Genomic DNA, 25,536 nt, shown 5'->3' on the forward strand with positions numbered 1-25,536 from the left:
GAAAGTTTGTATGGAAAATATGTAGAATGGAATATTCAATTTCTCAACTTTGATCGTACTATTATAAATCTTTAATCTCTTCATTTGTGTTTCTTCGACCAATCGCGGGGAGACGTAATCGCAAGGAGAGATGTCAACGGGGGTCGTAAATCCCCGCTACGATTATAACAATCGACACCACGAATTGATCGATCCCCTGATTTCCGTTGAGATAATAGGGGTGATTGAGGTTGTATAACCCTGTGATTCACAGAATTATAAATTATATGTTTCCAGCACTTAGATTACACTGACGTAGAGAAATAAATAATTAACAACTTGTCGCACGAAGCTAAGATAGATATGTGCGTTAGAGCAGGGCTCTTATAAGTGGATTCAATGTATTAGTGGACGTAGCACTATGAGATATTTAGGAGAGGAAATGTATGCTCGACAATACCGAGACCGACTCTCGCGTTATGATTAGACTGCCCCGCTGGGCATTAGCGTATACTTAGTAGTTGACTTTTCCAACGATGTAGAAGAAGTGAAGTTGAGTGACGATGCTGTGTCGGAGGAAAGCTAAGGATGGGTGTGTCTAGCGCACGGGACCATCGGATTTGTTGGTGCCGATGTTAGTTAAGAGAGTGAGGGAAACAGGTTTCGCTGTTAATTGGTTAACCGAAGGGTCTTAACCGCCCTCGAGAGAAAGTGGTTAGTGGGAGGAAATTCTTTAGAAATTCTTCGGACACAGATGTTTGTTTGTTTTGAAGGACCTTAGCAGGCAAGTGACTCGGGTTTATGACGGGTGCTTAAGGATATTGAGGGTACGCCGTACGGAAAAGCGGACATCTGGTGTCCGTCTGGCCCGCGGTGTGTGACCTGGGCCAGGCAGAGAGGCCCGGCGTAACAATTTGAAAATTTCCAAAATTCATCCGCATAAATGTATTAAAAGATCTACAGAATACAATGTTTGAATTATTCGTAATTAACTGTACAATTATTAAGATTCGATCACTGTTGGAGAAATTTTCAAAAGTCATCTATATACCAATCCCTCATTTTTAATTATTCTGCTATTGACCTTCAACCTCTATCATTTTTAATTATTAATTTTTATTTTAATTAATTTTTAATTTAATTAATAATTAATTAATATATTATTAATATATTAATTATTAATATATTATATAATTATATTTAATACCCTTATTTTCCGAGGTTCGTCCTCATTTCAAGTTTATGTTATTACGACATAAAGAATAACTTGCAAATGAAAAGTCCAATTATTTATTTCTAATCGTGCCATTAACAAACTTTAAACTCTATTCGAAACTTTTTTAAATCAACTACGTCTTAAATGTCCCATCGTTTCTAACCGAACTACGATAACCGATGGCTCAGGTCAAGCAAGAATACCCCCGAGTAAAAAAAGGGAAAGGCAAAAGGTCTCGAACAGGTAGTGCATTTTTTTAAGGATCTACTGTGTAGGACTTGGGAAAGGTGGGTAAAAGTCGTTCTTTCGATAGTGTAAGAACTGCTTCCGGGAGATTGTTCGGGTGAAAAGTTGGCAGGAACGAGCGTTGCCCGAATAAACGAGGGAAAAACAGATAGATTTGAGAGAACAGATTCCCACTCGAATATACGATGCTTTCTTTGTCGTCGTTATTTCCATTTAATCGCGATTTAATACGATTTATGAGCCGAGAGATTATAAATATTTTCGATGATATTCATTTTGCCCTTTGACTGTTCTGAATATAAGTAGCGATCGAACGCAATAATTTCGATTCCAACTTTTATTACGCAAATCGCCTATAATATACGTCTTGCTTATTTTAAATAATAATGTAGATGGTACGTTGTACATTTTCATGCAACTTTTACGATCGAATTAAATGCATTCGCCATTGCGTCACCTTTATCTGTCGTTTTATGCTATTTCCTTTGGTAATTATACGCTTTAGTGGCTTTTTTGCACAGAACAAGGAAAGATTTTAATATCTGTTGTAGTTTCAAATTTCAGTTTAATTTACTTAATGTTCAAGATCCTGTTGATTTTTTGCTTTTTTCAACGAAAATTAGAAACAAAATTGAAATTAGTTACGTAGCACAGTCACGTTTGTTGCTATCTTATCGGCAGTTTTACGTTAGTTCAAAGATCATGTAATACTTCAGGGGGCCATTCGAATCTTTCATGACGAACGTTTTAAGCAAACACGATGTTGGCGCTATGTATTAGTATATTGAAATAGCTTGAATTCTTTTAGTCAACATTGACGTAACGTCATTTTTCACCGTCACAGAAAATGGTACGTAGATCCTATCGTGGCGATAACTCGAAGAATCAAGTTTCGAATATTTTTCTACAAAACTTCTAGAATTTTGATTTCTTTCGTATAAATTAGTAATAAATTTCGATTAATCATAAATAATTGTTTTTCACATAATTTGAAGAATAATTCGAATTTTAGCGCGCGAATAATCCGAAATTTGTCATTAATTTCGAAATTAAAAGTAATTTTTTGAAATTTATTGTTGATTTATCTTACAAAGATAAATGGTAATTAAATCCTTGATTAGTTATAAAAATACAATATTTTTGACATGGAAATAACTCTACGAAGAAGGTCTTGATCTTCCCGATAAATTTTCAAAGTATATTATTCATTCGTTTGATAAATCTACTTGAAAATAAGATCTGGTTAATCAAGAAATAGTAACGTTTCTAGTACAGATAACACATCAAAGAAAATCGTGATTTCTTCGATAATTTTTCGCAACTGATTCCTTTCATAAACAAAAATGATACAAACTTCTGCTTAGTCATAAGTAATCAGCTGCCGTTTCATTATTGCATAAATAATTACCAGTACATATGTACTTGGTAATTTATAAAATCTGTATTAACTTTTCGTAACACAATAAGCTTCGTTTTACGCATTGTTTTTTCTACTTCTTTGCAACGAAGAAAATCCCAAGAGAATCGACGAAGAGTATATGAAAGTCAGTATAGAAAGTCTTCCTGAATCACTTAAACAGTGACTCATTTTCATTTTAAATAATGCTTCAAAACAAAAAGATTCGCGTAGCAGCTGCTGCTTTTAAATCAAGTGTTTTACGACCGGTAAATCGTATTCTACGTTGAATGCATTTCTTCCAGAATGGAAGATTACCTTCTCCGGTTATTTCTTAAGTACACAGTTTCGAAGAACGATGGGTACGTTGCACAAAGCGTAATGATATGAAAAGCGAGATATCGTGACGTGATCGTCGAAAATTTCCTGCGTCATCGACGACAACGAGAGAGAACGAATCTCCGAGTTATTTGCCTTGTTCTAAACAGGCTCAATGACTAACTGGTTAATTGTCAGCTATGGGATCGAGGTTATTCTACAGGGTGACCAAAGAAAAGAGACTCGGGGAATGAAAAATTAACTGAAAGAGCATAGATCGAAATTTAATTTTATATAAACCGCGCTTTGCAAACAAATGATATACATACGTTTTGCTATGATCGATCTTCCTTTCCTGACTTTGGAAACATTAAACAGATATTCCATTTGTTACAATCTAATACGTATTACTATAGATCAACAAATGAAGTTTTGCATTACAGTGACGTAATTGACAAGCCTTCTATTGTTGAAAAATTGTATTCGAGCAAGATTAATTATTAATAGTTACGCTAAGCCATCTTTATCTCGTATAACTCTGTTTTTGCAAATTGTTTTCACATAATAATCTATCATATCGCATTGGAATGGTATAAATATGCGGCCATTGATAACCTCTGCTTGGTATCTGAATAAAAGGAAGTGACTCGTGTTAAAATAAAATGGAACTGATCTGGAACACTTGACGCTAACTTTTTGTCTACTTTCCCGGAGGCTATCGCACAGATTTTTCATTCCACTTTTGAATCAGCTTCTACATGAATGTGTTATGTGTTATTCACATGAGCTGTATCATTTCATTTTCTCTTATTAAAAATAGGAGATATGTTAGGAATTAAAGTTGAAGATACAAAATATAGTTCGTTTTATCAATGCCAGAGATTGTTATTTTTGAAATGTAAGAATAATACGAGATAATTACCGGTCGATTTTTTAACATTTGTAGAATTCTAGTCAGAGGTTGAAAAGTTTTTACTACATCAAATTTTTCACTATAATTTGAGTTACGAAAAGTTTGATTATTAATGGTTTATACTGTTCATCATGCCTCATACGACGTGGCGAATCAATCACTGACGAGTCGTGTTGGGTATAGTCGAGATTTTTCATAAAAAATTAGCGAGACACGAGCTACAATGATTAATGGAAAGGATCCTATTCTTCATGGTGACAACCCTCGTACACATGCTTCATGCGTACTCATCAAAAATTGAATAAGCTCGAATGTGACGTTCCATCGTATCTATGGTAATTTGCAAATCTATATTACATCCACTACTATTTTTGCTGCTCAAACAAATGTTCTTGAACGACTACGAATAATTCTTGTTTTCATGATTTAAATAAAGATTCAAATAAAGATGAGAAATTTAAGACAAAATGCTGCTGTAAGGTAACAAATACCAAATGTAAGTTAAAAATATAATTGAATAAATTTATCAGAAAATTATTTGTCTAATTGAAAGACAGCAGATTATTTAGTGATATAATAGATAATAATATTGCATTATTTTAATTATTTTAATAATTATTATTTTTTAAAGAATATTTTTGATTTTGTAGAATATATTAAATAAATAAATTTTACATAGGTCTGTATTCCTTTTATGTACCTGGAACAAATATAAATCACTTACAATTCTTTAATACAAGATTTACAGTTTTTAACATTTTACTACCGATTGCTGAAGGGAAATTGCTTTGAAAGGAAGTTTAATCGTCTTTTTATTTATTTATTTATTTATTTATCTTTTGTATGTTATCCCGTATGCGATAGGAATGAAGAAACAGCATTTAATATTTCATAATTTGCCAAGACGTCCTCGAACTTGAGTACACGTTCTCGCTTTTTTGATTGTCATAAATAAATTAATTCTTGATAATTCTACCTTCAATGCCGTGCAATGTCTTATCAGGCGGAAATGATGTGCAGAAATTAGACTGTGTCACCCGATAATCACGTTCTCGCTAATCAATTAAGAAACACAATACATATTATTATAAATATAAGTAAGTCAATGTTTCTGAGTCACGTAATCGTAACTACATCAATGAGAGAACGAATCACGTACACTATACTAAAGAAATCATAGCGACTAAAAAGATACATATTTCTCTTTAAATCTGATAATTAGATTCTCCAATGAAGTTAAATAAAAATTTACTCCGAAGCACCAGTGCGAAAATTTTCATCAAACTCGGACACCATCTTCCTCGATATTTCTTGTTCCATCGCGAAAGACGGAAAGTCCACGGAAAATGATCGAATCACCTGGCGACATTACGCTTTCAACGCGTTAGGTATGTGAAGCCGAATGAAAAGTGCAATCTATTTTGAAATGCAAAGGTTTTTTTAAAACGTGGCAAGTAAATGAAGTAGTTTGCGCTCGAAATATGTTGCGAGCATTCGGTCACGAGTGAACACGCGGCAATACGTAGAAGACTGGGATCATGAAAATTGTAAAGAATCAAAGTGACGAATAGCATCGCGAATGAGAACGATTTTCTTTATATCGAAATGCACGCGCGCGTCAGACGTCATTGAAAATCATTCTTGTAACTTTCGGCGATCGTTATCGACAATTTCAACGTGTTATCGTTTGTCATCGTATGTATTTGTTATACGATTAAGTTTGATTTTTGGAGTTGAGATTTCAACGTTTGGTTTTGTTATTTTTTTTTTTTTTTGTGTTGATGAGAAATAAATTGTTTTCGTTTGTTTCGCCTTGATGCTGAAACTTGGATGATTTTTCTATCGTGTATTCGCCTCGTTAAGAAATTTGATAATGTAGAGAAAAATATAAAAAAGATGGTTACAATTATATCTATATCGAAGATCAGATTCTTACAAAATTTATGTTTTTATTGAAGGGATTTGGAGATTAAAGGTTATAGGGTTACATTGATGTAAACATAAGAGAAGACTTTCGAAGGTTTCCCAGGTCATCGAACAATTAAACTGAGTCAACTGAGTAAACGAATGAACCGTTAGGTACGAATGGAAATAATGGATTTATGACACCATTCTAGGGGTCCTAAAATTCCAGGTCATATTATAGTAAGCAATAACAAATGCCGATAATACGGTAATACTCTGACTAATATTCTGAGGGTCTGAAAGTAGCCTTTTGCTTTCAAAGACACGTCATAAAATTGTTCTCAGGTATTCTATTCCGTAGAATAAAACGTTATGTCTGTATTATATTTAAACTTTACTTTACGATCGAAAAATGTTTATTACAGGCTATTATAATTAGGAAATTTTTCTTAAGAAACTGGAAACTTCGCTATTTAACATAATTCTTGTACAGCAATAAACTTTGCTTCGGTTAATGTTAATGTATAATTATATTGTTATCGGTGATATTGCAAGAACATTGTGTTCTTATCTCTCTCGTAATGCAAAAATCATTGAAAATAGTTAATAATCGCTAGCTAAATAAAAGACGATAAACTTAGGCATATTTGAAGGTATATTGAGAAAAATTCATAATTAGTGAAAAACAATGATTAATTCTTTGTTGCGCCACTCGTGACTAACGACAATTACTGCAGATAAAATTCTCATTAAGTAAATTTTGATGAAGCTAAAATGAAACTATTTCGATCCGCTATTCAAGTAAAGTAATAAGAAAAAGGGATCAAATAATGAAGAATTTATTTAAGGTAATTTAATTAAGAATTTAATTCAATCAATTTACTCTTTAGAATTAAGAACGTACCAACCTTAAATAGTTTTAAAATTCTATCGACAATTCGAATTTGTTCACTTTGGGATGAGTAAAATTGCGTCGGATAAAATACTCACGGTTTGTTAAAATTGAAATATGATGGATAGAATATATATAGAAACGTTTTTTTAGAATTCCGTTGAAATAACTCTACCGAAATATGCACCACGGTGCGACGAAGCCAATGAATTATAAATTTTTATGACGGAAATATTAATTGTATTAATACTTGGAGGAAATATCAATAAAATAAAAAATATCAATTCATAATTTTCGTTCACGCTTCTATATGTACATAAATGTATACACATTATATGTACTCAATTCAACAATAACAAACATAGAAAAATGCGGTGATCGCATCTTTTTTGTATAATATTATTCGGTTGCAGTTTTCAACGACATCGTTGGCAAAATACGCTGCACTTATCTTGCAATGTACGTAGAACACTCGTAAAGAAGGATTATTTATATGTACTTAAGCTGTGGTATGATAAACAGGGATTTTAACGTAAAATCTTTAATTTATTGAAAACTGGAAATTATTCGAGATATGATAAAAATCATAAAATGTTTTTGTTTTAAACAAATAAACATAGTTGAACTCTTATCGAGTTCTAATCTCTGAGTAAGTATCAACAATCAATGATAAGCATGACAATATTGACAAACTGAATATAACAATAATTTATAAAGTGTTTGAGACGTACTGTACAATTTCACTCCTTATGAGCGCCAGTTACTTAATGAAATTAAGTTTTAGGTACAGTTAAGCTAGGTACAGGTAGGTATAATTAAGCGTTAGGTACGTCGCTCTCTTACTGTAGAATTTCGTTTGTTCTTTTTATTATTACATATTCTAAAGATTCCTGGCAGATTGCTTTATGGGGCTGTAAATCTTCGTGAAAGTGTTGTAAATGCGGAATAATTTGAATGGTTCGCGTAACGGGATTTCCGTCTAAGAAAGTTGTCCGGATGGTGGACAGATGGCGCTGAACGAGGCTAATTCATACATAGATACGGCTACGTACATACACGTGATAGTTACACGATTCGACGGTACGGTAGACTTCGAGTCACGGTCGTCCGAAGTGCACGTGAGCTTCAAATGAACGGGAACTCATTTCATTCAGAAACTACGAAGCCGCGGTTCTACTAGCCGCGTCTCGAATCTGCACGTATATTACCCAGCCAGTGTTACAGGACTTGTGTTTCGTATTTGACGGATTAAAATGACGTTGCAAGCGATTAAATGGGAAAACGGCAAGCTGGAGATACTGGATCAGATATTGTTGCCGGCAATCTCCCGATACATCCCTGTCAAAGGCGTGGAGGATGGCTGGAAAGTCATCAATAACATGCAGGTACGTTTATCATGCAAACAGTCTAAAACTTCCGATCGTTTCTTCTTTTTTAATAGTTGAGAGTTTGATTTTATAAAATATCGAAATTACTGTCTTTCATGGTTGATTTTGCTTGTGTCAAACGTAGGTTGTGTACGGGTATAATAGTGAGAGATATCGTATACAGTTGTATTTATTGACAAGCAATAAGAACTCAGAGTAGTTAAATTGTAGTAAACTGTGACAATTTAAGGCGATTCGCGCGAACGGAATTTTAATTGGAAGAATTAGTTGACTTAAATCGTTCGTTGTATATGGAACAATTTGCCATTGTTTCAGTTAACAGAATTGAAGATGTTTTTGCATTTAATTGTAGTCCACTTTCTGTAATATTCATAGGTTCGAGGCGCACCAGCGATAGCTATCGTGGGCTGTTTAAGTTTAGCAACTGAGATTAGAAATGAAGAATATATGGACAAGAAAAGTCTACGACGGGATATAGAAGGCAAATTGAATTACTTGGTCTCTGCTCGACCAACTGCTGTTAATATGAAAATAGCAGCAGATGAATTAATTCAGTTGGCTAATAAGCTTAGTAAAGATGAGACTGTTAATGTAATTGAAATGAAAGAAAGGTATAAGAATTGGTCTAAATCAAACAGATTAATTTGATTGCAATGTTGTTACTATTAATGATGCTGCTTGTAGGTTTATCGCAGCCATAGAAGCCATGTTGGAGAAGGATATCGCAGATAACAAGGCCATTGGGGACTATGGAGCTCAGGAAATTCTGAAGAACGTGTCTGGGGACAACTTCGTTAGAATCTTGACGCACTGTAACACTGGCAGTCTTGCAACAGCAGGTTATGGCACAGCTTTAGGTGTTATTAGATCCCTTCATAAGAGAAATAGTCTTGGTAACGTTTGCATGTTCTAGTCTCCAGCTGTAGACAGGATTCGATAAAGTTATATAGTGTGTATTACTGTTACAGAACACGCATATTGCTCCGAAACAAGGCCATATAACCAAGGGGCGCGACTGACTGCGTACGAATTAGTTTATGAAGATGTTCCTGCTACTTTAATTTGCGACGATATGGTGGCAGCACTGATGAAATCAAGAAATATCTCTGCAGTTGTTGTTGGTGCAGACAGGGTTGCTGCAAATGGCGATACAGCTAACAAAATTGGAACTTACCAGGTAATACGTGCTTCAATTATGTCCATTGGAATCTTCAAAATTGTTATAATATACTTATTTACTTTTGTTTTTTTACAGATTGCCATAGTTGCTAAGTACCACAATGTTCCCTTCTATGTAGCAGCTCCTCGGACTTCCATAGACTTTACTATTCCTAATGGTGATCATATAGTCATCGAAGAAAGGCCAGAAAGAGAAATGACACACATAAACGATCAACGAATCGCGGCACCCGGAATACAATGTTGGAATCCAGCCTTTGATGTAACCCCAGCTAGTCTGATTAAAGGTATCATTACGGAAGTTGGGGTATACAGACCCGAAGATCTGATACAATTGAAGAACTATGAAAACTCATAAAATATCGATTGATTACGAGCAAAGAATCTTCTGGATGCATTTATAAGAACGAATTAATCGGTAATTTCGATGTTACAACAAATTGTTGCCAGGCATTGTTTATTTAAATACTTCGAGTTATAATAAAATTGTTGGCAGATTACGCTTATTTGAACACGTTAAGCCTGATGGATGCAGCAAAATGTACCATGGATATACATATTCGTATTAAATGCCTTATTACTCCGCTGTGATTTTTATATATATATTTATAGTGATGAATATCTCAAACAAATAGTTGTATTGATATTGAAAAAAGAATCAAATATTGATCAAATGGATCATTGGCATAAAATATAAGATAATCGAAAACATTTTTTAATCATGTGTTCTTACAATTTTGCTCCACCCGAGTACCACCAGATGGCGCGAATACCTAAACTTCGACAATACAGTGCGTAGGATCGGCAACTTACGATTTTCCAACGCGTAAACAACTTAATTTTATCATAAAACGAATTTTACATAAGTGTAGATTACGAAATAGTTTTGCGGAATACGATAAATAAATATATACTACAAATTTATCTTTAAGTAAAACAAACCTTCAGAAATTCTCGTCTCGAACCGCGTCGAATTCAAAATTACATTTTTTTGTTCCATTTTACTAATTCTCCTTACAAATTCATCTTTCACGCAATATAATAATTCCTCACAAATGTACGAGAAACAACAAAAATAAATGAGTGAAATAACCAACAATAAGAATATACGTTATAGAAACGAGTGAAGCCCATGGTGTAAGAATCGATTTCTTCCATAATCGATAAGTCTCGTGAGTTGTGCGGCTTCTTGGCGCGATTTCTTGCAGACCCAGTTCAACGTGACTAGTCGAGAGTCGCGATTTTGAATGAAAACGCGGATTCGCTCGAACAGTGATTCCTATTGAACGTGATTTGCGGCGAATATTTATCGTTCGAAGTGAACGACGAATTCGACACTGGGTACACAGCTACGACGTGTGTAGTTCCTTTGGAAAACTTGAGAATCTATTTTCGCCGTTGAAAGGCGCGCGGGAACGCGTTCGCCGCGGGTTTCTCGAGCCGTGATGCTTTAGTACGGACAGTCTCTTTGCTTCGTGCAGAACTTCGCCGATCCCGGAATAGTTTCGTCGGTTGCTCGTTGAAGTTGTTCGCGCGGCTGTTGCACGGGCCAGTTTTCACTTGTTGCGAGCGTGTTCGTTCGCGAATTCCGTCATCGTTCTGGTAATTCCAACCGTCGCGTAATTTAATTTTTCTTGGCGGCTCCTGCCTGTGTATCGATCGAGAATAAAGAGGAAGTATCGATAGTATAATAAAAAGTATCGAATTTCTCTTGAATCTCTTCGGTTCATTCGTTGACACGATCGTTCAACCTGGAAGCCGATACGGAGAACGCGGGGATGGATGTGACGGACGTCCTCGGTCCTGACGCCCCGTCGGCGAACGATAAGGATGTTGTAAACAACGACAACAATAATGGCAACAACGAAGACGATGAAGCGCCCACTGTGGAGGAGACGTACGAGGTCACCACCACCAAACGCAAGACCGTTCGGACGAGCTACAAGATCCAAGAAGTAAGTGACAACATGTATAAGTGACACGTGCGATTACAGTAACTGAGATTCGTTGCTGGCGCCCCTACGTGGGCGTTTATTACAAACGGTTGCGACGTGCTCCCTCCACCGCCTTAAATTTTCGATTCTACCGTTGGATGCGAGAAAAGCGATGTCAATGGATAGCTTTATTAAAAAGTATTTCCACATGAGATACCTTTACAACATTAGAAAGACATATGTATACTATACATATATTTCTTGTATATAATGACACGTTTCTTTAAAATATCTATGATATTTAGAGTTTTAATATTTCTACTTCATGGGTTTATTATAATAAGAATCACATAATTAAGTAACTAGCGTTAGATAAATATAGTAAATAACTTTGTTTATTTAAGTTGATGCTATTTATTTAATATTTATGTAATGTTTAAAAAATGATACATGTTATATTTGGTTCATTAATATACTCCATCAATATCAATTTGTAAATGCCATAACCTCATCAACTTACAAATATAGCGATAGAATTTGGAGGAATTATAAAATGAAGTGAAGAATCAGTTTATTTGATATATCCAACAGGACGATTATAGTTCTCTGCATAATTAATACAAAATCAATAGGATAATCACAGGAACACATCGAATGAAGTGCGTGGAGATTTAAGGCGGTTTTTTTTTTAGAGTTCCATTCGTGCATGCCAAGAATAAACGCAGAGACTTGTGTTCGACTACGCTCGCTCGAGAATCTCGGTTCATTCTGATATTCGTCAAGGATAAATGGACTTATTTCGAACCGCGGATTTTCGTAGGATTTACCAACTTTATTTGGCGCGTAACTTTATTCGGTTTCGTTGATGCCCGCGGCACCACCAACAATGAGTAGACCGCACACGACGCTACACTGATTTGTATTTCCCGCGAATATTTTCTCCGAAAAATTCACGTGATTTTTGTGTTATAACTAGACTGTGAATTTTTATGCTTTTATGACGAATATGCAGGTGTGAAATGTAATATACAGAAATATATAAAACATCCAAAGTATATTGCCTTGGGTAGTTAAGATATCTATTATCTTTTTCATTCTTCAGGATGTATTGAAATATTTGAAGTTCATTGTGTTATTTACCTATTAAATAGTTATATCACATAGGTTGTAAACTGTTACGAGATAATGATTAGATATTAAAATATCTCAGTTTAAAAACTGAATAAAGAAAAACAAAGATAGCACAAAGAAAATGATAAAACTTCCGTTTTCCCCAATTTCGGAATGTTAGGGCATTTTAATTAACGATAATTATGATATATTTTTCGTTATAATATTTAGTAGTTAAACAATCCTGTATCATTCTTTAATTATATTTATAAACATATGAATTTGCATAAATATCGGCCGTTTAATAATAATATTTGTTTTTATGCTATAATAATGTTGGTATACTAGTATCTGATACGATACAAATTTTTGACGTTTCTTCTTGAAAATCTTGTGTGATATAATTAATGACACTTAAATTGATGTCGATTATTCGTGGATTTTATTTGGGAATTAGGATTGATCGAGTCATGTGCAATTAACGAAGTGCTTTATGGCTCGCGTAATAAATAAAGATAGAAGATATTGTCGAACGTAGGCGGATCAAAGATGCGATAAATTGAATAGTTATGAAATGCATAGGTCAGGTCTGAGTTTAATGGTTTTCTAATTTTAAAAGATAATTTTCAATGTTGTTTGTCAATTTATTCTCTGAAGTCCGGTATCTTCTGTGAGTTTATTTTATATCTTTTATAAACAAATAATAGGAACAATAAAATGAAGTTGCCGTCCTAAATTGGTAATTCTTGAAAATAGCATATTGCTATATTACCAGTAAGAGTGATCGATAAAATCGGAATAAACTTAATCGTATACTTTGTTCAACATTTGCGCAAAACAAACTAAAATTTTTTAATATCGTAGATATACCTTTCCGATTTTTCTTCAATATTCCAATCACGCAAATATTTGAATTTCGACACACGAACTCGATACTTGCAAATATTTCGTAGCTTCGAGGTATTGGAATTTTTTCACAATATTTAGTATGATAACATATAGTTTTCGAGGAGAGATATTTTTTAAAGTACACGGGCCTTAAATTGTTATATAATTAAATGCGAAATTATAATATTTAATTATTCTATTTAATTACCATCAAACATTATCTGTGTGTAAAATTATAGGCCCTAAAAATACCATTTGCAGAAATCTGTATAAAGATAATTATTTCTGACAATTCTATTGTTTTTATTGCGTGTTAATGTTGGTAGTTAAAAGATTTCGATATTCGATAATTTAGTGCGACAGTTAGGCTGTTAAGAATTCTATAAATTTCGGTCGTTGTTTAATAATATTTGAAACGAATCGAGATTTCACTGCACGTGATGCTACGATTAAAACCCAACTTAGTTTACTCGAGCCTAATGCATAAAATCAGCGAAGAAAATCTAAACATAAGTTCTAAAACAATCGTAAACACACACGCGGCCCATCTCTAATTCCTAGTTGAAATCATATCTAAACACATTTGCGCGATAATATCGCACATTAGTGCAGTTAGTACAATAGCAATTTGAATTTGGATAGATTTCTTATCATGAATTTATAATAAAATTTCAAGATTTTATAATTAAATTTCAATTATTTTATTTTCTATTAATTAAAGATTTAAAGTCTTTTAGCACTTAAGATTCTTTAAAAACATTTATTTTTGATAACACAAGAATTAGAAGAATTTCTATGAAATACTCAGGTATCCTTCCAAAATATTTTCTCCAGATCAAATTTGCTTTTAACAGAGGAAGGAAAATGCTCAATTTCATCCGTATATTATTTCATTAATCTTTTCGAGTACTTTATCCAAAATTTTTACCGATATTTAAATCTTCACCCAAAAATCAATTGTAACACACAGCCATAAACCTACATTCTTCGTTTCCTCATATTCTAAACAGGCCGCAGAACATTAACAATAGAGGAAGAAACCTTGGTTTCCCTTTACGTTTACAGACGGTTGGCAAAATTTACAGCAAACTCAACAAGAAACATTTTTCTTCAATAACAAACGTTGTCTCGAAAAATCCAAGCAAAATCTTTCAAAAATAGAAACGGACGATCCAAGATCCAGAGACAAAGAGTTTCAAACGATTCATCAAAGTTGGTTGCTTCGTTCTTTTGCAGCTCTAACGAGAAAGGGAAAGGGAACAGAACCAGTTCCACGAAGTTGTCCGGTATTCATTGAGACTGTCGAGCTTTTAAAAGACAAAAGGGTAATTCGGGCACGAAATTAAATGGACGCGACGAGGCGACACGCCGCGACGTGGAATAAGAAAGATTAGTCGGGCGGCGTTTAATGCAAAATGAGCGGACAACGGGCGCGATTTACTCAGATTCTACGTCATTGTCGGTACGACGCGACGGTTTTAGATCTGGCAACGGACTCGTTTCGAACGGTGAAACGAAGATGGGGGATGCGATGTAAATCCCGACCGATGAATATCCGGTGAACATCCCTCACGATTGGGACTTCCGATTAACGATAATCACCTTTTGCTTCACGTCAATTCTCTCAGGTGTTGTCTCGTTTCGCGGAGAATTTGCTATAGTGAAATGGATTGCCTGTTGACTTCATATGTGTTTGTTATTTTCTGATTTGTGTCTTATGATTTTGTCTAGTGGAATTTGTATGCTGTAAATTTGATAGAATGTAGGAAAGATGTTTCATAAGGTTAAGATAAATAAGAGAAGATATTAAAAATCTATTGTACGTGTAATCTATTTTTGTTGATAGATCACCTGTAAGGAAGTTCTACGTTTTGCATTTTGATATTAGTAGTGCAGCTCAGAGTGGAGTCTTTCAGTGTATTTATGTTATTTGAACTCTACAGTAATATAATTTTGCCCTCTTGAAGCATAAAGGACTGAAAATTTTGTGTACAGGTGGGAACAAAAATCGGAAATTAGAACATGTTCTTTTGTTTTATTTCGTTGAAGTATATGTAGTAATTGTTACAGTCAATCTGTACTTTTAAAATTCTAATTTATAAAAGATAATTAATTCAAATTTCTAACAAAATTTCTAATTTCTAATTTCATACACTATCGCCTTTACATAAATCGCCTTTTTTAAAAAGTAACTAAATCCCATCCTTTTTTTAAAGATTCTCTTCCCGAATAAAAATATATACAAATTGCTCTCTACCGTGAAAGCAAATATTCACAATACAAAAATTCTCTCTGCACGCTGAATCTTTCCACGCTTTCAAATTATTTTCTATATAAAGTTGGGATGCATTCAAACAAAAAAAAAAAATTCATCGTGAAAACAACCATTTCATGGAAATACTGGTGAAAATAAGGGGATAACGTTTCGACGACAATAGAAAACGCCTGTACGGTAGAAAGGTTGCCAAAGCGATTCAAACGAAAGTAACGTTCGATTTCCCATTGCTTGATGCTGATTTTACGAACCTTTGCTCGCGTCGATAAATATTTATTTAATTAAAGTCAGTCGTCGCGGGTACGTGCGGCATCGCGCGGAAGATTTCAATAATAACTCGCGTCGGAATCGGTTGGGCTTGGCAAGAGGATAATTTCAGCCGGCTGTCTCTCTCCGCCGGACGTTCCATATAGACGTGTCGAAGATAGACATAGTTTTGGCCGTCTTGAAGCATTAATCCCTGAAACACACGTGTGTACGCTCAGGCCTGATGCTTCGAAGCCGCAGATAATTCAACTAAATCATGCTCATCGTTATTATCATTGTCGTGTCGCGAGGGTAGACGTTGAATTATCACCCGCATAAATTTCATCGTTGCAAGGGGGATCCATCCGCTTTCTGTGAACGTTGAAATCAGAGAACTAACGAAACAGAACACTGAAATCAGAGAACGAATTAACATTAGCTGTGCTCCAATACTGATCGCGACAGGGGTAACCCGTTTCCGGTTTGCGTAGCGGATGACGTATGGCGTGTTGGCGGTAGCTTTGTTTTCATATGATAGTGTTGTTTCTGAAAAATTTGAGGCGGTTTAGCGTTCGGTTTAAATTTGGACCAAGGAGATATTTGCAGTTGTTTGCGTAATAGTAGATGGACGCATGGGTTTGATAATACTTGGAAATCTAACGGTAAATGAGGACTGTTTTCCTCTTGCGAATGTTCTATTAGAGTTTTTGGAATATCAAGGGAATAGTACAATTGCTCTAAATTTCAGACGCTTGTAAGTTAGCATTTTAAAGTGATTTTATAATTTTAAACGATGATGCTCCTTTTCCTACTTTGTGGAAGATGGACATATTTTCGTTATAGGGTTTTACAATTCTTATTATAATAGATTGTGATTATAATATAGATTTTTAATTCTATAGCGTAAAGGAAATGGTATAGTTTCATCGAGTGATTGAAATTGAAATCGCTGGAGATAAGTGTTTTATGCTATCTTCAGAATATCGTTCTCAGTTTTTTTACAATTTTACATATTTTCAGGTCTCTTAATAGTTGAAATAAATTATTCCAAGAACACTATCATAACGAACAGAAACTATGTTTTTTAGTGAGTCTTACACGTTCCTTGTATCATACAGAGAAATAAAATGTCTCAAACATCGGATCATTAATTTCTACAAACGAATGATTCAAACGTTGATTGAGGCGCGGAAACAATTACAGAGGACAAACGTGAGACCTAGCTGAAGGAGTGTTGCAATTTGTTACTTGAATCGTCGTCTGGGAGCGAATAAGAACTGATAATCGTTCTTTTGTTGCACAGATGACACTGCTTAAGTCGAATAAACAGGAGCATCGTCGAAATCGGCGATTGCTTTCACGAAGGAGCAACCAGGAACGAAGAGGAAGATCGTTTTCTTTCCTCGTTCGTATCGGTCGATAATCGACTTAAAAGTGGCAGGTCGATCCGCCGATTGAATAAGTCGATAAATCGTCGTTAATGCGCTTCTTGCGACCGGGAACGGATTCGAAAGATCGAACGTTCGCACTGACTTGCTTTTAAAATAGAACCAAGGTCTGGGCGAGGCTTCGATCAGCTTTCGTTTCGTGGATCCTCAACATCTGTTAAAAAATATATTTCATTCAACAGAATTGCGTTTTAAGTTTAATTTTTATTTTTTATACGAATTTTATGCTATCTCGCGGTAGACCAAAAGATTTGGAATCGAAAAAAAAGAAATGATGTTGCTTTGATTTGTCGCCGTTCTGCCGGCTCGGCAAACGAAAGCTTTCGACGAATTTTCAGAGATTATTTAATAGCTCACGATCTGTTTTTCGTTTCATTGATAGGAACGTGGAGGTGAAATTAAACAATGAGTGTTGGTTATAAAGCGTGCCGTAAATATTTGGAGGTTGATTAAATTTTGGATTAGTCGATGCGATGAAACAGGTTTCAGTTGAACGTAGTTTTTAATATATTCGGATCCAATAAAATTTTAGCTATATTCATATTTTTATAGAAAAGATATTGAATCTATCGCAATGTATTCCAGTAGAGTTATTCATATATATTTTTAATTCCATAGTTAATGTTTGCAGTTAATTGGAAATTGCTTTTCCCTGAAAATTACAAGATCGATGAACCTGCGATTCTACACGAATAATTCTTTCTCTTATTTTCAGGAATGCGAAAGACAATTATAAGAAACCAAATAATTTTCGAAACTATTCTCCTGTAACAAGTATCCTAATTACTTACTTAAGGCAGCCTACGTTAGTATACTTAACCCAAGAGATTCGAATCATAAAATAAACGTTAGTTTCAATGTCTCTGTATTTTCTATTTCAAGCATCCATAGTTTTAGAGAGATCCAGCCTGCAAAGTGATTTCCTTGATAGCGGCAAATCCTATGGTCGGCGAGGAGCAGATTGCCCGAGGAAATTTATTCAAGCACGTGCTACCCGGGACAAAATACCCAGCAATTTAGTTGATGCGCGTTATATCCACGTTTAGATGTAAATACGATGTCAGGTTGGTTATTAATTTGGTCTAAAGGTAAAACACGTTGCATTTACGAGGTGATGCTAAGCTGTGTGGTCTTCGCGGATCATATTCATTTTTCCTAATCTTTTGTCCTACATTTCATTCGTCTTTCGAATCAACGTTTCGCATATTTCGTGCACAATGGCAACAACACATTTACAATATACTTGTTCGCGCGTATCCGAAATTTTCGCGAATTTTCACGATGGAAAGTGAGATGAACGGGCGAACGAGAACACGGAAATTTAGATTACTGGCAACGCTAGAAGCGTTGAAGCGTAATCACACGAAACTGCGGAGTATATCCGCGGCCGTATGCTTTACAACGCGCAAATATCCGGATTTTGTAGCTGGCAAATAGGAATACTCTATTCGTTGTCGTTAGATGTCCGTAACGTATTTGTAGTTTTGCACAGCGGCAAAGTAGACTTTTTCCTTTTTCGTCTGGACGAGACTAAAAGGGAGTAGTTTCGAAAGTAATTTGTCTTCTAATGATTTAATTTTATATTTTTAAGAGCAAGAGGAAGATTTCAGATTGACTAATTTTACGGATTTCGAGCAAAAGGAATTTTTAAGAAATACTTCGAAAAATTTTCTAAGTTTCCTGTTAGAAAATAATAATAGTAGTAACACTAGTATTTAGTATTTTCATTTATTTTCAATTGTAAGAGGAGCACAGTTGTTTTGAATTATTCTCGGATCAATTTTGCAGGTTTTTAAGGAATGGAATTTTCGAAACACTCTTAAAGATCTATTTTAAGTTTCTTTCTATGTATTTGATATTTCATACCGGTTGTATTATAAATATTTTAATTGACAATATTATAAGAAGCGTAGTACCAGAAAGTTTCAATGATGTTAATAGACAATTTCTTACGGAGAAACCCTGATGTGCAGACTATTTTTTTCTCTTTTCTTGACGAATGTTCATTGTTTCTAATACTATGAAGTTTTCATCAATACTTTTATAATAATATTTAACACTGTGCTTGTTACATCCGGTGACTCTTTACATAAACCAGAATCCATCCCTCGATCAAGACGGCCACTAACTGTGCAAATATAATTAGTCGGACCGCAATAATTCTAATAAAACCTAAGCATTTTTATTTTACCGTTAAGGCCCTTAATTGTTATAAAAATCGGAAGGTCGGATTTTTCCCATGTTCAATGGTCATATCCACCTGCAAGCCACCGATGGTGAGCAAACCCCCAGCAATAATTTTCCTCTGCGACAGCATCGCCACCAAACTTCACTGGTTTGTTATCCTTAGATCAGTGAACATCTCTTGACTAATTTTTATCCGTTGATCAGTTAATGCCTTGACTGGTTTTCGTTCATTGATCAGTCATCAGTTGTAACTTACTATTTACACGTCTCTGAGAATACGCCTGTACGTACGACGCGTAATTATTTATATCTACAAAGTTGTTGGAATAAAGTATATATTATAATCTATTACTTCAGTGTTATATTAGGTGAAGTAAAAAGTTCTGAGCGCTTTTTCGCTTTATTTCGACGATGAAATTAACATAGTCAAGATTATTCGATTTAGATTAAATATGCGCCGTTTTGTTCGATTACTTTTGTCCATTTTGAAGGCAATTTCATAATTCCGCGGTTGAAGAAGTCCTCGTCCCTATTGGTAAAAAACTTGACCAGCTCATTTTCACAAGCCTCTCTTGAGGCCAGTTTTGTACCATCAAGAAAATTTTGCAAAAACTTAAAAAGGTGATAATCGCTTGGTGCCAGGTCTGGACTGTACGGCGGATGCGATAGAACCTCCCAGCCAAGCTCTCGGAGCTTCTGACGCGTCGTTAAAGATGTGTGCGGCCTGGCGTTGTCTTGATGGAACACAACACCTTTCCTATTGGCCAATTCTGGCCGCTTCTGGTCGATCGCCTGCTTCAGTCTGGTCAGTTGTTGACAATAGAGGTCCGAATTAAGTGTTTGCCCCGATGGGAGCAGCTCATAATGGATGATTCCCTTCCAATCCCACCAAACACACAATAAAACCTTCTTGGCCGTTAATCCACGCTTGGCGATCGTTTGGGCCGGCCCACCGCGATTGGACCACGATCTTTTTCGGCTGTTGTTCTCGTATGTGACCCATTTTTCATCGCCAGTCACCATCCGCTTCAAAAATGGGTCGATTTCGTTACGTCTCAACAAAGAATCGCAGGCATCAATTCGGTCCAAAAGGTTCTTTTGCGTCAATTCATGTGGCACCCATACGTCGAGCTTCTTCTTGAGACCAGCCTTATGCAAATGGTTCCAAACGGTTTTCTGGCTAATCTTCAGTTCCTGGGCAATGGAATAAGTGCTCACATGCCGGTCCGACTCGACGATTTCCATGATTTTATCCACATTTTCGACGATTGGCCTACCAGAGCGTGCCTCATCTTCGACGTCCATATTACCAGAACGGAATCGTTGGAACCACCGCTTTGCTGTTGCATTCGATACTGTACTGGGTCCATAAACAGCACAAATTTTTTTGGCCGCCTGCTCCGCCTTTTCACCTTGGTCGTAGTGGTACTGAAGAATGTATCGAATTTTCTCTTTTTTTATCTCCATTTTCGAACGCTGTAACACACAACTGGCTTCACCGAACACAAAACTGACAAAGAACCTTTTTGATGCGTAATATCACCTTGAAATCGGTGTATACTATGACTCGATGCGATGTGCACATCGTGAGATATGGCTCACTAAAGACATCTAGCGAAAAACGCTCAGAACTTTTTACTTAACCTAATAATCAGTCAACCACCTCTATTATCCTAAACGAAATAGGGGATCGAGCAATTCGTGGCGTTGATTATCTAATCGTAACGAGAATTTACGACTCTCGTTGACGCGATCTAGTGCGAACGATCGAACAGAGCTATTGCTTAAACAAAAAGTTTAACGTACGAATGATGACTAAAAATGTTTGCAAGATCATACTGGAAATGTTGATGATGTTTTGATATCCCAGATTCACTCTTTAAAATAGACGTTAATGAAACAAAAATAGTTTTCAGTACTCTAAACGATAAACAAGTATTACAAACATTCTGGGACCTATTTGCTGATGTACTTTAATTGTTATTTAAAACTAAAAATAAATATGTCAACTTTGTTTAGTACTGATTAAGGTATACAATTCTTCTAGCAATGAATAATTAAAACTCCGAATTATAACTCCGATAATTCAAAAATCCGAAGTAAAAGAAAAGAATTCCCTGATATCTTTGATTGCTTAGGTTTCTTAATGTTGCGACTAATGAATTATATCGCTATTTAGGAAATGAAAAATGCACGATAACTAGTCGATTAATATTTTATAATCGTTATTTCAGAATCCAGCGCAATGAAATAATTTTCAAAATACAGAACACAAAATACTTTTAATTGTTCGATATATTGATTAACCGATACCAATTTCACTTCCCAACAATAACAAGGTTGACCGGTGTACATATACGTATAGAGGCAAGAATGAAACTGTACGAAATAGAATTGTAGAGTTGAATTCAACTATCAGGAAAAATTCTAATGGAATCATGTAATTTTGAGTAGAAACGAAAGGAAGGGAGAGAGAGAAATTGGTCATCGTCGCGCCAGAGAATCAACGGTTCAACGGTTGCCAGACAAGTAACTGAAAATTACTATGATTAATTGAACGTCAGAATCACGACGAGTAATTTGCACGATGAATTTCGCAAACTGCGAAAGAGCCATCCAGTTTACGCGTGGACGTTTCCGTCCTATTTCTTATCGTTTGCTTCTCATTCTTCGCTTAATTACATCGAAACTTTCGTTGCACATTCCTTTCATCGTTTAACGCGATTACAAACTTTCTCCTTTTTCCCTTCCCTCTTCACATTTTCCTTTTATTTTTCAGATTTGTTTTCTCTGCGACTCGTAATTAAATAAAACGAATCGAATCAATACGGTGGGTACAAGCGAAGGAAAAATAAAATAATAAAAGGAGAAGATAAGAAAATCAGGGAAAAGAGTAAAATTTGCTCGATGAAAATTGTTGGATAATTTAGTCTCTTTGGTTGGCTATAGGATTTATGGAAATGAATCTAATCTACGCGTGACTAATTATTCAACGGTCTTAACTTGTGGCTTGGGTGACAGTGAGCTGCGAGATTTATGGTGGTAGGCAGTTACTCTGAAACGTTTAGTAGGTTGTCATAACGATGTAACTTTACAGTGATTCGATATGTAATACTAATGACAAGATGCGTTTCTCTGTTAGTCTTGTTGCTAGTATTTAATTTGAAAGTGAATATTTGTCAGATGATGTTTTTTTCCTTCATTGAAAATAAATGAATATTCATATCAAAGTGGGATTAATTTATTATACACAAGTTAATTTGGAAGTTGATTTTATTGCAGGAAGAGTGGTAAATGTGAATTAAAATGGATTAATAACGAATTAAATAATACATTACAGTAGATTGGGTAATAAAGGCAAATTGAGATTAAAGCGAATTAAGGGCTAATTAATTAAATTGCAAACCACATACTCGTGCGTATGTTTAACAAAATTATTTTCATAAATGTGACAATATGTTCCTACAATTATATACGTTCCATTTATTATTATTTCATTTCATGAAGAATATTATAAGTTATCACAAAAAGGATGGAGATAATAATAACTATTTAATTGTTAGTGAAAATGAATTAGTTTATCGATTGAAATAAAAGCTAAATAATTAGCAGTTATAATTAATGGACGGTTGACTGTAATACGACAAAAACTGAATTAAATGAGCGGGAAACAGGAAGTTCTGTGCTTGCATCTTTGCAAGCTGCTGACGGTGCTAGTGTAAGTAAGATGTTGGAAACCCCTTAAAAAAAGACGAGACTTACACCCGGAAGCTTAAATAGTATTAACTGCAAGAAGCTGAAAGCCTTGAAGGTTCAAGTTACAGATCGTGAGATGAGATTTCTTCTTATGGAAAAAGAAGCTTTAAACCTCCTATAAAAAGACAAACAATTTTGCTGCTTAAGGTTTTTGTATATCAATAACTATAGCTTTTAAAGGAAATAGCAAACATGCAAGAAATTAAAAAGCATTCTGAAAAAAAGAAAGAAATCTTAAAGATCAAGACTTTGTTGATTGGCAATATAAAAAAGCAATAGAAAAAATCTATTTGGAAATAAACTTTTTAAACAAATTTTCTTCTAAAGAAATTCCTAAAATTGAGGATAAATAGTACAAATAGTTTATGAATTAAAGTAATCAATAGGATAGAAAGGTAGATTGAATTTCGCACGTGTCTGACCAGAAACAAACCATATCTACTTACGCTCTCTTTCTCATCCTGTTATTGTTTTACATACCATTCTATTGGTTGTCATTGTCCGGAGGTATTGATTAATTAACAGGAACTCTTTTACGATGTTTCGCCGTAAAAAGTTGCGTATAAAAATTTGCATAACATGTATCGGAAAACGTTAATTTTTTTACTATTAAGCGTTATTTTAATTATGTCCCCTGCGAAATTGCTAGCTACTTTACAGTTGTACATTAGGAAGTTAATATTAATTACTAGTTGTACATTGCAGTTAATATTAATTACTAAATATTGAAATTCACATTTTTATGCACTAAAACCGTAATTTTTTCTATTTTTGATATCTACATCGTTTACCATTAAACAATTTTACTTTTACAATTGAACGAAAGGTTCTAAATATACAAAAGAATACTATTTAAATTTCTGCATTGTTTTCTAAACACAAAGCCCACTGAAATTTAGTAAATCTAACACTTTGACTTAAGGACGATGAAACGATAAACATTTCTTTCTGACAGAAAGATCACACGAAAAAATCTAGCAACAAATCTTTAAATCGATTTTGATCGAAAGAATTCAGATTGCTACAATTTCGACGAGCACGAAGTTCGCAACGACTGCTCGATCATTTCGTGTTCTTCGAGTATGAGCATTCCTCGTGTGCATACGTAAAGACGTAAACGTACGTACAAAGGACGATGCATGCATTCGAGTACGTACCTCGTGGTTCGCGACATTCTTGGCACGAGCGAGGAGTCTTGACAAAAATCTCGCCTCGGTCGACCTTGTGCTTCGAGGAGCCTAAGGTGACGACATCGTGGCCTTTGCAATCCACACCTTCGATAAAATTCTAAACATTCGCAATGTCTTTTGGCAATTAGCAATCAGACTGTTGCTGAACAACTGTTGACTCGGTTGAACGATTTCTTTTCGTGTACTTATGGTGTGTCGATGATTTGAATCTGTGTAGGTTTAAATGTATAAGAGAAGAGTAAGGGTTTTTACAATTATGAGTTAACGTTTTTATAATATACAACGACAAGCATGCAAGTAGGACAAATTCTTATATCAAATTCGATTGAATTTAGTTTGTAATTATCACTTGAGAATAAGAATTTGAAAATTGTTCCATATGTATAGTACTTCAAAGTACAGGAAATGTATTTTTAAATGCTATGATATAGAAAAGGAAGAAAAGAGCTTTTCACAACAGGAAAGATTGATTTTGATAAAATTCATAATTTTGAAATAATTTCTATAATCATTTTTTTCGTATTTTTAATATTGGACTATATCAATGTTTACAAAACAAACTCTGAAGCGATGGCCAAAATTATTTCTTATAGCAAGAATATTGAGAGAATATGATATCGTACGAAAGCAGTTGGCAAAAGCTGCAAACTACGCATGATACATATTGTTATATGTATTTAAATCGCCCTTCAATCTTATATTTCTGTTCATCATTGAAAAAGATAAAAACGTCAAGCGCATATTAATCCCTTGTTGATGAACGTCGACAACGATCGTCCGAGCTTTCAGTTTATAATTTATCGATATCCTGAGAGCTTAGTATTCTTGTAAATCGTAGCAATTACGAGATCGATGGCCGCTCGCGAGGCCGACGAAGTCTGGGTCGACGATTTTGGCGGAAACATTAATCGCGCACGATGACATCATCGTAGGTAGAAGCTACACAAGGTCGTGACAGCGTTGGTGATGCTATCACGAATAATTTCAGGATGTTCACTCCGCGTTTAGTCAGGCATATGCTTTTAGGAATGACTCTCGACTAGCTCGTAATTTTCATTTGCTTCGTCACT

At 34.8% G+C, this 25,536-nt stretch overlaps 2 protein-coding genes across 10 annotated transcripts in view; both read left to right on the top strand.

Annotated features, from left to right (window-relative positions):
- The first annotated feature begins 7,904 nt into the window (after positions 1 to 7,904).
- Positions 7,905 to 10,151, top strand: LOC117204949 (methylthioribose-1-phosphate isomerase). 2 transcript variants are annotated; one of them, XM_033442891.1, is made up of 5 exons: positions 7,905 to 8,250; positions 8,629 to 8,864; positions 8,938 to 9,146; positions 9,222 to 9,430; positions 9,509 to 10,151. In XM_033442891.1, exons 1-5 carry the CDS (start codon positions 8,119 to 8,121, stop codon positions 9,788 to 9,790), a joined length of 1,068 nt encoding a protein of 355 aa, XP_033298782.1. In that variant the 5' UTR covers positions 7,905 to 8,118; the 3' UTR covers positions 9,791 to 10,151. The 2 variants fall into 2 exon arrangements, with proteins under 2 accessions (XP_033298782.1, XP_033298784.1); XM_033442893.1 differs by having other exon boundaries at positions 8,938 to 9,092.
- Positions 10,152 to 10,774: 623 nt separating this feature from the next.
- The window catches only part of LOC117204947 (tropomodulin), a 115,760-nt gene continuing 100,998 nt past the window's right edge, over positions 10,775 to 25,536 (top strand). For 2 of the 8 annotated variants that reach the window (XR_004487160.1, XM_033442879.1), the window contains exon 1: positions 10,775 to 11,387. Coding sequence is in view for 6 of the 8 variants with exons in the window: in XM_033442879.1 (XP_033298770.1) it covers positions 11,211 to 11,387 (177 nt within the window). In the remaining 2 variants the exon portion in view is untranslated. The remainder of the gene's footprint in view (positions 11,388 to 25,536) is intronic. The other 6 variants (XR_004487161.1, XM_033442880.1, XM_033442881.1 and 3 more) reach the window with 5 other exon arrangements.

This window comes from Bombus bifarius, unplaced genomic scaffold, assembly GCF_011952205.1.
Source record: "Bombus bifarius isolate JDL3187 unplaced genomic scaffold, Bbif_JDL3187 scf7180000007984, whole genome shotgun sequence".
Classification (NCBI taxonomy): domain Eukaryota; kingdom Metazoa; phylum Arthropoda; class Insecta; order Hymenoptera; family Apidae; genus Bombus; species Bombus bifarius.

Coding starts and splice junctions, on each gene's coding strand:
- LOC117204949 (XM_033442891.1), top strand. CDS start 8,119: ATGACGTTGCAAGCGATTAAATGGGAAAACGGCAAGCTGGAGATACTG. Junction 8,251..8,628: donor AAGTCATCAATAACATGCAG/GTACGTTTATCA, acceptor TAATATTCATAG/GTTCGAGGCGCACCAGCGAT. Junction 8,865..8,937: donor GTAATTGAAATGAAAGAAAG/GTATAAGAATTG, acceptor TGCTGCTTGTAG/GTTTATCGCAGCCATAGAAG.